Genomic DNA, 14,706 nt, shown 5'->3' on the forward strand with positions numbered 1-14,706 from the left:
AAGGTCGATTTCTTCAACTAAAACTCTTCAAGGCAATGCACCAGAATGGTTACAATCAAATGACTGAAACAAGTAAAAGAATAAAAGAATATTTACTTATCATCGTTTGTATGGCAGTTGATAGCAGAAGAGTCCCTGCTTAGTATGTCCTCCAGTTTTCCATAAGGAAGATTTCTCCCTTCAGACGATGTTACACAAACTAATCCATACTGGGCTGGATTCACCCATTCATAAGCAGTTCTGTATTAAAACAAGATTTCCTTTAGAAAGCAGGTTTAGCATATTTTACAGAAATCACACCTAATAAATGTAAACAATATCAATTTTCAAACGGTCTGATAAAGTTTTCAACATATAATAAAATTTATTTATCTGGGGAAAAAGAAAATTAGATTAAACAAAAAATGTTATTTAACCTGTCTATCATCAATCTAACAACCTAAGTATTTATTATTTTATATATGAAAATTTTTTTAAGAAGCCTTGTTACTATTTCAGTGATAGATAAGCAAATTTTTAAAGAAATTTTTTGAATTTTGTAATGATTTAAAACATCAAAATTACTTTCAAACTTGAATAAAAGACAAATTAATTACTTAGCATTAGTGCCAATCCAATAAATTAGACCATTTTCATCAAAGTCCCGCTGATGAGTAAATGTTATTGATGTGCCTGGTTCTTTCAATTTTTTAACAAAAGTAAAGGTTGATCGTTCATAATCATACCACTGCTTGGCAACCTAAAGAGTCCAAAAGAATATTTATAAGCAACTTCATTATAATAGTTAATTAGGAACTCAAATTGGAATGGCTTTATAAATTACATTTCATTAGATGATTTCTCACAAAAAAAAAAAAAAAAATGTGTGTTTACATTTGATTATAAAGAAATATTTGTAAATTTATAATATATTCTTACCATCTTCAAAAGATATCTTTCAAGTGCAGAAATTGTTGTAAGGGGTTCCATTTTTAGAGTACGGTTTGAGCGATCAATTAAACCAGTTTCACCAGCAGCCCGCTCTAATCGAAATCTAAGCCGACGAGTAAGGATCTAAAATAGAAGGGATAAATAGCAGACATGCATCATAAGTCATTATTCGACTAAATTTTGAGTGGCTACATAAACATGAATGCGACCAATATCAAGAAAACATCAATGCAGTACAAATAGTGGGTAGAATCTCTTCTGGCAAAAGCACATCTTCAACATTGACTGGCCCTTCCCTTCAGAGCCAAAATATATTTCAGCCTCTAACAATTATTAATCAGTACTCTACAAAGCTTAGGTAATACTTACAGTGGCATGTTGCTCTCACGTCTGAAGTGTTTGTGCATGCTGCACCCCCCCCACTAGGTACATTCAGAATAGAGCCACTCATCAAATTGGATAAAGTCCCTTACAAATGGCTCACAGACAGGTGTTCTGTCTCCTCTCCTAGCTTTTCTACCACATCTATAATTGCTTCAGCTCCTTTGAACTGGCTGGGTTCATGCCATCTCCACTCAAACATCCTCACACCACTTGTCCCTTCTCACATTACTTATTGCACTTAACACTTACACTAATCACTACACCCAATTCTTCCTTCCAAGAACATCAACTCTCTTGATCTCTGTTTAGACTCATATTCCTGTAGATGTTGACTTGCAAAGAGGAACATTAACGGCATCAATCCCACTGGTCTAGGAGGGCCTGTCCCTTGCTCCAGACCCAGTAAGAAAAAAAAAAAAAGAAAAAAATAACTTACCTGTAAACCATAACCAGACCCGGGAAGATCATAGCTGTAGACAGGGAGTTTTTCAATGGATTCTAAAACAGCCACAAGCTTTTTAACAAGAGCAACAGCTGGATTAAAACCTCTGAAAAATATTTAAAAGATAAAACAGTTAAAATGCTAGTTGTATCAAACATTCTTCTGATATTCTACTAGTACTGAATTTAATTGGATCTACAACCTTGACAGTTTTGTTGAGTTGTAAAGTGCTCAAGTACTCACCCTTCTCTTTTCTGAAATATTCTTTTGAATAGTTTTATTCTTTCATTTGTTCTTTTCATGCTAGCTCTAGTTTGCATATCTTCAACATTCTGCAAGAGAAAAAAAAATGAACTAATCTAGTTGAAAATAATAAAGGGCATACTTGATATTTCCAACCATAAGAGTAATAATATTATAATTACTTATGAACTATAGGTGCTTATAAAGCTAATAGTTAACTTCAGTTTTTATAGCATTAAAGAAATGTAAGCAAAATCTTTAAGATTAGAAGACAAGCATGTCACAAGATGTTGCCTATAATAAGTTGAACTTATGGATTTCAAATTGCAACTGAGAATGGTAATCTTTTACTTGTCTTTCTGACCATATTCTACAATAAAAGTTCACCATAAACTCAACACTTTATATATTCTGTACTTTTAGCCATTCACATTAGTATCTCATAAGATACTAATGCAAATTCAAGACTTGAATTCAAAACAATAACTTGCTCAATGATTTGTCAATTACACTATTATAAGTATATATACAAAACAATCACAGAGTTAAATTTGATTTCCAGTTTAAGCTACTTAACTTTCATTACCAATATCTTTTATACAGTCATGAATTTCACAATCTCAGCCTTATAAATCAGTATATTGGAAGTCTTGTGTTTAAGACAAATCCAGTAGACTGTAGTGACTAAATCATTTAACTTTTCAAACCAGGTGTTAAATTTAGTTAAGACATAGCATTTAACTTCTCAACTGTATGTCATAGGGAATAAGTATTTGATGTTAGCTATTTTAGAATATTTAGAGTTACCAAGTTGTAAAAAAAAAAATTAAAAAATAAAACATAAAAGGAGTAATTCTAGTATTTAAAATAAGCAACTTTATATATCTAAAAATATTAAAGAAGAAACAATTACATTATTTAAGATGTTCAGCAAGGTTTGGACTAATCCACTACTTGAAAGTTCGAAAGAGGAAACTGTATGCTCATCTTTTAATAATGCTGTTAATTCTTCCAGAGCAGCATGCATGTCTTCCTCCCATTCCACTTCACCTGTAGGGGACTAAAATAGAAGAGCAGAGAAAATGCATAAGTAAATTTATGCATTAAGTGATATACTTTCAATCATTTAACCCTTTAACATTCAAATTATTCTGTCAAAATGTAATGCTTATTTAATCACAATGTTTTGGATCAATACTATCTCATAGTTTCGAGATTTCGATAATGTGATTATTTTTAGAATGACATTGTAGAGTAAATGTAAGAGGTTGGATCTGACTGGTTTGAACACAAAACAGGTAAAATATTTGGACAAGATATGGCCAGTTTAAATGTTAAAGGGTTAATGTTTATCATAACAGATTTTAGATGTGTTTAAAATTGTCATATTCTATCAGTTTTACAAGTGAAGGAAGCTACTTACTTTTATTTGACTGATCTGTTTAGCATATGAAGCTTCAAGTCGATGCACAATGTTTTTAATTCGAGCCACAATGCTACGAGGAGAAGCTTCAGCTACTCTAAAGTATTGCTCATATAGCTCCCTGGCTAAGGTCCTTACCTAAAAATAGAAAACACCATTTTATGTAGTGCAAAATGTATAATAGTAAACAAAGTTTAATTAAATTATGTCAATTCAAAATTATGCAGTTTATGTACCATGTATAAAACATCACGGTAAGGCGAAAAAATAAAATATAAAGCAAGAATTTTTTTGAAGTTTAGGTCATTGGAGAAGCAAGACTAAATTACAAGTGAAAAAATTTTTTAATTAAAGAATATTTAAGGTTGCAAATTCAATTGTATTTTAAGTTTTATATTTTACATGCAAAGTTTAATATTGAAATTCAATTTTGGGTTATTAACCCAGCTTCATTGGTTTCAGTCTCCCCAATAGCAATATCCAAAACTATTATCAACCAAATCTTTTCAAACCTATTTGAGAAAATATCAAAATAATTGTGTAAAAGAAAAAATTAAAACAATCCAAATTAGATATTTAAAGTATAATTACTTTCATTCTTAAAGCATCAATTTTTGTCCTGGACTTTTTACTTTTCTTGCCACCCCACCCAACTGCAAATTCTGGGCCTAATGTGGTTTCAGCAGTAAAAGAATGTCTGGTTCCTCTATTGGAAACGAAAATAAATCCTGGCAGATCTTCTCCTAACAATGTGGATTGCTGTTTGAAAAAAGAAGAAAAAGAAAAAAAACTTTCATTAAAAGGGGGAAAAAAGAAAAAAAATAAGTAATAAAATTTGATGGGTCTCATACAAATGGTGAAATACTTTTAAGCTGAAATTTAAACCACTTTAACTTAAAATTATAAGTTCACTGTTTATTCTCAAGCAAAACACAATAGAACTTTAAAAGTATTGTAGTTGATTTTATCAACCCCAGTCTTCACTGGTATGGTGGTAGTCGAACACAGAATTGACTATATGCTAAAAGGCAACTATTTAATCTGGCACTATCTACTGTCATTCCACTTATGTAAAAATCTGAAGATGGGAAGTAGATAAAAAGTAATTTAAACCTTGAATTAATAGATTTTCAGCAAAAACATTTACCTGTTGGCCATCGGAGTTATGAATTTGCATTTCTCCAGTTTTCTTGCACATCAACACCCAATTACCAACAATCAAGCTGGCAGCGTCAGGCTTTGATACAATTGGTTGGCTCATTGTCCCTGAACGAATTTGACTACGAGCTTTTTGCAACTTTTCAACAAATTCGCCTCGGTTTTCTGTAGAAGTTAAAAAGATTAGTGAAACATATTTGCTAATGATATAAAAATCAAACTGATGAAATAGCAACAAGAAAAGAAAAAAAAATAAAACAAAACCTTACCAGAACTATCAGAACCTCCTTCTGGACTTCCACTGGAATACATAGTAGCAAGTTTACTATCCAATATGAAACGAAACCACCCATTACTTCCATTAGATAATTCTAAGGCAGCAGCATCACTCCAAAGATACAGACAATCACGTCCTCGAACTATACTCCAATCTTTCCAGTGATAAGGCTTGCCTGGTAGAATTTCTTTAGCATCTTCAATAACTGGTTCCTCCTCCTCCTGAAATAAATAAAATATTAAAAATTAATGTCTTCTATCTTTGTGAGATGAAATTTATTTTCTCTAGAATCAACCAAGTATATTCATAACATTTATTTCACCAACCAGTAATAAATGAAAAGGTCCAGCTCATCTCTTTAAAATTTGAACTTAGTACTAGGTACAGAATAACATTTTAACTATTTGAGGCTTGTGCAAAAATTATTTTCAAATACAAACCTTCTCCTTGTCTTTCTCTTCTTCAAATGGTCCAACCAAGGTTAGTACACGACTAAATAAGCCAAGGCGAGCAAAGTGTTCCAAATAAATTTCTTGCCCTTTCTTCATCAAGTCTTGCACCACTTGCAATGCTATTAGATGGCCGTTATCATCTTCCTACAAGAGTAAATAAACGATCCATTCCATAAAAATATTTATTGTAGCTCTTGTTACTGAAACAATCTTGGATATTACTGAAGAGGCAGGAAATTGAGCTACTACATAAGTGATATAATTTCAACAGGTAAACACTGTATACTGATAATAAAGGTGAAAATCAGGTTATTGTCTTCCACAACCATTTTTCCTTTTTTTCTTATATTTTATTTTATTTTTACTGTTTTCAAACACTATAACCTTTTTTTATATGTCTCAGGTTTAGTAATAGTAATTTTATAAATTTGAAATAAGCAACTACTACAGATCAGGAAATGCAACAGGCATTAATGTAATGGGCATAGAACCAGATGCTTCAATTTCTGATAGTGAAAAAAACTTATATAGAGAATGAATTAATTCCAAAAAAAGATTGCAGTGAAAACTTAAAATATTTCTCTATCACATATTTTAGAAAAACTACAGTGATTATTTACTCAAGCTTCTTCCAATTGAAATTTCCCATATGTCACACAGAATGCAAAACAAGGAAAAAGAGGATATGGGCTCCTATACAACTGAACAAAATTTGGGCTTTTTTTTTTCATGTCATAGATATAATTTTACATCAAATTAGAATAAGTTTGAGACAAAAATTCCATTGCAGATTTACACAAGACCTTTCACAGTCTAAACACTAATACATTAATTGAAAGTTATAACAGTTCATGGAGCATTTAAATTTATAGTTAATTTGGAATAGTAATGAAACGCATAGGTGTATTCTAGTTAAATGTAGTAATTAAAGAGTTAAACTTAACATGAACTTACTTCATTGTCAAGAACTGTAGCAATGACTTCTGTAAGAGATGATCCAAAATTCGGGCTGCTAAATTCTGAGCAACTCATTTCAGCTAAAAGTGGCCCACTAATATAATGGACCATTTTTCTGATGAGTGACAAGCTGGCTTTCCTTAAGAGGGGGAAAAAGAAACATGAGAATATTTTGAAAATAAGTTAAATTCAGAAATTTATTGTATTCCTTCATATAAGAAAAAAAAAAGTCACTACAAAGTATTCAATTACCTGACTGATATCAACATGGATCCATGAAATACTTGTGCAAAGACAGGCAGGAGCCCTTTAATATATAATGGGGCAACTTCTGGATCACCTTTTGGTTCTGTACATTCTGTTTTGTCTTCTTCAACCAAATCTTTTTCTCTGTCTGTTTCTATTTGTGAATTTTCTCTTTGAACTGGCACCATCCATTCACCTAGAAAAGAAAGGTAAGCAAAAGTTTGGCAACCAATTTTAGGAAATGGAAGAAAAGAGATTAAAAAAAACCCACAATAAACTTAAGTGTCACAGCTACTACAGTTAAAGTTGCAGAATTCTGGCCTGAAGATGAAATGTTCAAATCTGTTGCATAAATTTTCATCTCATTAAAAAAAAAAATCATATCAGTAACAACATTATACAGGAACAAGAAAAAATTACTAAAAACCATAAAAAAGGTAACAAAAAAAAAAATCTTTTATTTAGAACTGCTTTTATTAGAAAACTTGCTTTTTTTTTATATATATAGAAACTGAAGAGTTTCTAGGAAAAAAAAAAAAAAAAGACACGTGAAATTGAAAACGAAAAAAATTCAATGAAATGTTCAATAGCCACAAACAACCCAATGAACTAAGACTTTGAAAGCTCAAATTAATCTGAGAATAAATCAGATTCACAAACATCAGACCAACTGCAGCAAAGACCTACCCCAGTTAAGTTTATTTTGTTCATAAGGATGTATGCTCCTTTGAACGTGCACAAGGTTTATAGCAAACACATACAACCTACTGGCTAGTTTATCATCAACCAGAAAATGCATGCTTTAAGACCTCCATGCAGAACATTTTCCCTACACTTTTCTAAGACTGCATCTTTCTCACGCTTACTACCACACAGGCAATACATATGTATACTCATGTTTTCAATTTTAATCTTTGACAATTTAAATTAAATGTTACCCAAACCAACCTGTGGCAAACATTCAATGCTTCCAGTCCAAGAGGTCTCAATGGAGTGGGTGGGAGGAGGCAGTTAACCCCCAAAATATATTTAGCTGAATTACTTCAAAGCTGTAAGTTTAAAATAAAGAACAAGTTAAACACTTTTTTTTTTTTATAATCTTTCATTTCCCCATACTAATAAACTTCATGTCCCTCCCCATTCAGCACAAGAGCCCCTTTTCTCAGCTAAGTCAAAATACATTACAAATTGAATTTACCTGGTGATTGTAATATTTGGATGACTTCTCGATGGCCTTCGTCATTTCTTTCTCTTGCTTTGTCTAATGGAGTTTTTCCATCTTCATCTCTAAGATCTGGATTAGCACCATATCTTAGTAAAGTCTAAATAACAAATCGGAAACAACCATTTCTGTAATCATGCATTTGAAACTTAATGTTTTAAATTAGATTTATTGAAGATTTTATGTAAATCAAACAAAAACATTAAACATCACATAACCTAAATAATTTCAAGTAAACTAATAAACAATAAAATAAGATAATAACCTTTACTATTTGAGGTCTACCAAAACATGCTGCATAGTGCAATGAGGATGATCGAAGGCCTCTGTTTACATCAGCACCACGTTCACAAAGAAATTCAACCTAGCAAACAAGAAAAATTCATTTTATCGGGGAACTCTTGGTAACTCCATACACAATATTCTAACCTATTATTAAAGAGCCGATATATTAGAATGCCAATTACAACTGTTAGTAACCTTCAGAAGGATCTTAATTTGAAAACTAACCACTAAAATTACAAAACCAAGAATAATAGGTTTCTTGTTTAATGACCTAAGGACTTCATGTTCTTAATCAAATGGTGACGTAGGGATTAAAGATAATGATATAACAGTTGGAAACTTTTTAAATTGGATCCAAGTCATTGCAATCATGAAATAAAGATTAAGATAGTTTTGAGAAAGACATTAAAATACACAATGTGTGTATGTGTGTGTGTATATACACACACAGACAGAACAAGAAAGAATATTAACACTTAACACTACAAAAAATATTAGTTCAGTTGCACTGCAGGTTTTCAATATTAAATAACTATCAACTAACACATAGTAAATGTAATTGTAAAGGAAATATGATAATCTTACATGAACCATCATTTGTAGTTACCAAGAAATGAATGACTTAATCACAATACTAATACATTTTTGTAGGACAAAAAAAAAGTACATACCATATCTTGACTGCCAAAAGCAGAAGCCCAATTCAACAATGTTTGACCCACATCATCCATGAAATTCACATCAAAACCTAGAATAGATAAAATACATATAAATATAAATCAGTTTAAACATACAATACTGTCAACCAATGAAATTAACATGCAATTATCAAAAGATCACAAATACACAATGACATTCTTTCAGTTTCTGCCTGTAAAATCCACCCACAAGATTTGGTTCAACCTGAGGATAGACTAGAAAATCTTGCCCAAGATTGAATTTTGAAGTGAAAATTGCTATTCCTGCATACATTTTAATTCCCTATTAGAGCTATTTGAAATTCTTAATCCAGGCCAATTTACATTAACACCCAAGAACATTTTAACAATCAATTGCTTCTTTTATTTTATGTACATTCTGGTTTATTTTATAGAATATTTCTTTAACAACTGCTGTGTAGGTATTATCAGTTATATTCATTCATTTTAAAAAGTCTACAGATGGATTAAATTATATAATAATGCACTGTATCTCTCAATGCTAAAAGAAATGTTATATAAGCTGCAGCACTGCCTTGTTCTGTCCAATCCAACTCATTACCTTCATGGATGAGTGGATATAAAAACAATGAAATGAAATCAAATGAGAGCCTACTGAATGATTTTAAAGCGAAGGTGATGAAAAAAATTTTAACAACTTAAGTACAATATGCTTGAGCATGAGAAAGAACAAGACTCAAATATAGAATGCATTAGAACAATGTGGTACAATATGTCAGACAATAAAATAATGGAAGAAAAAACGTTTTTTAAAAAATATTATTTAAAAAAATTATGCATTTAATATAAATCTTTTTCTTAAAAAAGTTAAAGAAAGTACAAAACAACCTACAATCAAACATTCAGTTAAGCTGACTAGAAAAGAGCTACAGAAATGAGAATTCCTAGAGAGCAAGTCTTGTAAAACAATAAGAACATTTCATGAAATCAGAAAGAAACCAGAATTGAAGCATAGAATCATTAGCCAATGATTCCAGAAACAAAGTGTTTCCCTATTGTTTTGTCTGTACTTATAAGAGGTGTGACAGCATGGTAACAAGTTTGCTTCCTAACTAAATGGTCCTGGGCAAGAGTCTTCTACCATAGCCTTAGGTTGACCAAAGCATTATGAGTGGATTTGGCAGACAGAAATTGAAAGAAGTGTGTGTATACCAATGTATGACTGTGTTAGTCCCTATGCGTGATACACTGTAACTCTTTTGGCAGAAGTGACTGATAGAATAAGTACCAAGTTTTAAAAAGAAAAAAAAAAAAAAAGGAGGTTCATTAAAAATTCTTCAAGGCAGTGCCCCAGCCAGTCAAAAATTAACATATAGGGAAGGGGAAGAGGAAAAGACGAAGTGGAGATGCTCCACTGTTTCGGCATTTCACTTCAGCTAAATGGTCTCAAGGTATGTATATGTGTGTGTTGTATAAATACAGCCTTAATTTTGATTCCAAAAATTACAACTTACACAAAGTCAAAAGTGGCGAATGGGACTGTATTCAATATTTCAGCCCTAGGTATTGAAAAATGTTACAAAAACACACTGTCTATATCAATTGTAAAATTCATTATTGAAAATTTTCTATCATCATATATTACAAATAAATGTAATTTGGAGCGCCATGACCTAAATTTAAAAAATTTGATTTTGTGGTTTTAAATAATAGGTGAAGCGCATTAAAATACATAAATTATTTGACAACATGCAAAATGTATATGGATTTATTTGCATATAAATGATTGCCGCTACCAGATGCATGGAGGCACAGGTATAGTTGCGATCCAGAAGTTTGCCTCTCAAGTATATGGCACCCACTTGCATAGGACCTTGGGAAAATGGTTTACTATATTCTGAAAACTCACTAAAACATAGTGAGTAGATTTAGTAGATGAAAACTGAACGAAGAACATCATAGATGTTTGGTACTCCTTATCTTGACATCACACAAATAGTTGTTAAGTGAGTGTTACCATCACTCAAGCAGTGTCCTTTGTTTCCAATCTTCCATGAAAACATGTCTGGCCTTAGTGAAACACTACCTTAATTGGAAAAAGGAAAAGAGCTGGCTATAGCAAGGGCATCCAGCCATATAAAATTTGCCTCAACAAATATCACCTGACCCACGCAGGCATGGTAAAGAAGACACTTAAAACACCAAAACAAGTGGCAACAGCAAGAAATGGAACCCAATTCATTATTCATTTAATCACCCAAACCAGACCCTGAATTACAGGGACCCTTGCTACTTTGGTGATTAAAAACGCAAAATTGAAGGAGCGAATTACAAACTTTCTATGTAGAAAAATTGTGCAAATAATTTTTGTTAAAATGATTAATAAGAATATTAAACATAAATAGGTTGCAGTGACCTATTAATACAAATAAATTGAAATTATAAAACCCTCTTCCATTTTCAAAATCAGTAAAGGGAAAACACTCAAAATAGAAATAAAAAGGTTTAAAAGGTTACCCAAGACCCATGGTTTACAGAGTGAGATTATATTTGTGTCCAGGACCAATGAAACCTATACATTCTGTAAAGTATATAAAACTAGCATATGTTCAAAGTTGCAGTTCCAAAGTCATTATTAATATTGGTCCTGATTTGTTAAATTAGTGCAACATAAATGAAGATTTTATCTTAACAGATGGAAAAGAATCCATATACCAAAAGATGTGACTTGTTTTCCCTTCACTTTCTCTATACATACTGAGTTCATGTAGGCTTTTTTTCAATTCTTAAAAATCCATACACATTTTTAGCATTAGCCTGTGGTGATATGAACAATAAATTTAAAAAAAAAGCTTTCCAATATGTATTGGTTCTGAAGAACTTGGCTATGTATATCATTTGAACAATTCTTTGTTCTAAGTACTCTTAATAAGAAAGTGTATATGTATTTGTGTGCACATACATCCCATCTAGATGGGTCTTTCTCACAGGTTTCTGCACAGACACTAGCTAATATCTCATACTCTATCCTTTTTTGTTAAAGTTGTATATTAATTTCTCTAATTATTTTGGGTCTATACTATGAATAGGGTATTTAGGAATAATACCTGAACCATCTTGTATGCTTCAATCGAGATCTGGACAAAACCCCCTTTTAGTTAAACTATGAAAGCAGACAACCCCCTCCCCACCGGTTATATTTTTCAGTTACTTTTGTTTTGTTTTTTTATTTTTTTATGTTTCAGTTATTAGACTGTGGCCAAGCTGGAGCACTGCCTTGAAGTTTTAGTTGAACGCACTGACACCAAACTTTTGTGAGGATTCACATGAAGCTGAAAAATATTTTCTAAAATTTCAAACAAACCATTCCTGTATCCACACTAATATTCCTGATGTTTTTAAGTTTGTCCACTTAAAACCCTTGAATATTTTTGCTACAAAAATATTCTAAAAAATAAAAAGTACCAGGCCGATATAGTAAGTGTACCAGACTTTAAAAAAAAAAAATTTTTAATTCAAGGTGGTGCCCCAGTAGCAAGTAAAAAGCGAAAAAGCTCCCTGGTCAAATACATTCAACTAAAACTTCAAGGCGGTGCTCCAGTCTAATGACTGCAGGAAAAAACAAACAAAAAAAAACCATGTTTTGTCCACATTCGCACTTTAACTGAGAGGGTTTTACCCTATACTCGCTTCAATTAGGTGCACAAAACCAAACTTTTGACATTCTTGAGTTAGTTCATACAAGTCTATGAAGAACTTATCCTTCAACTAAAGTGTTAGCCTGAATGTTTGCAGGACTGAACTCTGTGAAAGGCACTTGAGGATCAGATCAAGTTGTAATCGTAAAGTGGACAAAAAGAAATTGAGATGCAAAGCATCTCTGCTGAAACTCAAAACAATGCCTTCAATCTACTGTCTTAGGTTTGTACTTTATCACCCAAAAATGACGAACAGAAAAATTGATGTCAATAGGATTTGAACATGGATCACACACTACTGCAACACATATCACAAGGAATCTTATCTTACCCTATGCACTAACAGCACAGCCAATTCCAATGCTAGACAGATCAAGTGACCAAATAGTGCCTTTTCCATTGGCTCACACTTACGAGATAGAGTGTCGTATTATATGACAAAGCTATTTTATTTACCATCTACAAGATGGAAATGTTCTAATTTTATCAGATAAATATCAGAATGATTTCAAGCCAAAGTAATTTCCATGCCTTGACTATTTTACAGCAAATTCTATGAATGCAAGTTGTGTGTGTGTGTGTGTGTGTGTATATATACACACACATGTACAAACATATACACACACACATATATATATATATATATATATACACACACATACATATACATCATTATCACTGTCATTTGATGTCCGCTTTCCATGCTGGCATGGGTTGGATAGTTTGACTGAAGGCTGGCAAGCCAGAAGGCTGCACCAGGCTACAATCTGATCTGGCAAAGTTTCTACAGCTGGATGCCCTTCCTAATGCCAATCGCTCCAAGCGTGTAGTGAGTGTTTTTATGTGCCACCAGCACGTGGGCCAGTCAGGTGGTACAGGCATCAACCACACTCAAATGGTGCTATTTAAGTCCCACCTGCACAGAAGCCAGTTCAATGGCACTGGCAATGACCATCCTCAAATGGTGTTTTTTACATGCCACAGGCACAGGAGCCAGTCAATGGCCCTGGTAATGATCATCCTCGAATGGTGTTTTTAACATTCCACTGGCATGGGTGCCAATCAGGTGGTACTGTCATATATATATATATATATATATATACACAGACACATATATACACACATACATTTGCACATACACATATCACTTTACATTGTAACAAAATTTTGATAAAACCTTTTAAATTCTTAATTATTTTCAAAAGTTTTTTGTTTTTTGAAATGTAAACGTTAAAGTTTTGGTGAAGAAAGTGTTACGTAATGCAAAAAGAGACAGAGAACTATAAGACATAAAAGTATGAATCCATAGCAGACATATAACCCCCTCATGGCTCAGTTCTTTTAGGAATAATAGTAAAAGCAGTAAATGTTCTGAAAGTTTGTAGTGTTGAATTTACATGTTCTAAGCAGCAAAATTAGTCTTCTCCAGCAATATAAATAAACATGAACTTCATGAAAATTTCAAATTAGAGACAATCATCAGTCCAAATCCCGTGGTCATAAATACAAAAATCAAATTAAATCATCTATACTAAAGTTTCTTTACAAAATCCAAATACCAGCATATCAGGTCTTGAACTGATTTTGTTTTCTGCTTTTTTCTCTCTTTGGTCATAACCAGCTAGTTTGAAAGAAAAGGAAATAGTAAGTAGACTTTCTCAAACTGGTGAAATGTCCCACTTAAAAGTAAACTTTTTCAAAAGATTACTTTTCTTTCTAGGTACAAACTTTTTTGTCAGGAGTGAGTATAATTAATGGAATTAAAGTTATCTTGCTGATACTATATTTCATCAATATTAGAAATATTTAATACGGAGCACAACTGGAATATATTGAAAACAACTAGTTCAGTATAATAATGCTCACATGAATTCACTTATATTAGTTTTAATATTGTTAAAACAGCTTTGGCACTGTTAACCTCCCCCCACCACACACACACACATTCAGATTAAAATTAAGCAATACTGTAACAAAATGTCAAAATATTTTAGTTTGTTGCGTTGCCTAGAAGAAGGTGGGAAACATATATATATGTATATATATATATTGTAAGTATATAAAAAGTATACCATTATCAACAGCCTCAATAAGAGCATCAGTATCTTTACTTCTGATACAATCTATGAGTTGTCTGTGTGATCGTGGTTCTCCAGTCCCTGAGCTATCAACACGTCTTAATCCAGGGAGTAGGCGACTGCTTGATATGCTACCAATGCCAGATGATGAAGCAGCAGCTGCAGCTTTAGGAAGTGCTTTCCGTCCTTCAAATAACAATACTAAGAGGAGATCAACCAGACGCATCGTATCCAAGCAACATCTGAAAATAA

General features: G+C 32.2%; 1 protein-coding gene across 6 annotated transcripts in view; it reads right to left on the reverse strand.

Annotated features, from left to right (window-relative positions):
• LOC115222556 (E3 ubiquitin-protein ligase HECTD1) overlaps positions 1–14,706 on the reverse strand; it is an 83,915-nt gene that overhangs the window by 32,973 nt on the left and 36,236 nt on the right. For all 6 annotated transcript variants that reach the window (XM_029792827.2, XM_029792825.2, XM_036511541.1 and 3 more), the window contains exons 6-22: positions 14,449–14,696; positions 8,691–8,767; positions 8,000–8,098; positions 7,711–7,834; positions 6,519–6,708; positions 6,264–6,405; positions 5,298–5,453; positions 4,850–5,078; positions 4,570–4,745; positions 4,014–4,181; positions 3,423–3,560; positions 2,913–3,059; positions 2,000–2,088; positions 1,751–1,862; positions 919–1,053; positions 597–739; positions 97–240 (exon numbers count right to left, since the gene is read on the reverse strand). In XM_029792827.2, coding sequence (XP_029648687.1) covers positions 97–240; positions 597–739; positions 919–1,053; positions 1,751–1,862; positions 2,000–2,088; positions 2,913–3,059; positions 3,423–3,560; positions 4,014–4,181; positions 4,570–4,745; positions 4,850–5,078; positions 5,298–5,453; positions 6,264–6,405; positions 6,519–6,708; positions 7,711–7,834; positions 8,000–8,098; positions 8,691–8,767; positions 14,449–14,696 — 2,517 coding nt within the window. The remainder of the gene's footprint in view (positions 1–96; positions 241–596; positions 740–918; positions 1,054–1,750; positions 1,863–1,999; positions 2,089–2,912; positions 3,060–3,422; positions 3,561–4,013; positions 4,182–4,569; positions 4,746–4,849; positions 5,079–5,297; positions 5,454–6,263; positions 6,406–6,518; positions 6,709–7,710; positions 7,835–7,999; positions 8,099–8,690; positions 8,768–14,448; positions 14,697–14,706) is intronic.

The sequence above is a fragment of the Octopus sinensis genome, linkage group LG20 (genome assembly GCF_006345805.1).
Source record: "Octopus sinensis linkage group LG20, ASM634580v1, whole genome shotgun sequence".
NCBI classification, from domain to species: Eukaryota; Metazoa; Mollusca; class Cephalopoda; order Octopoda; family Octopodidae; genus Octopus; species Octopus sinensis.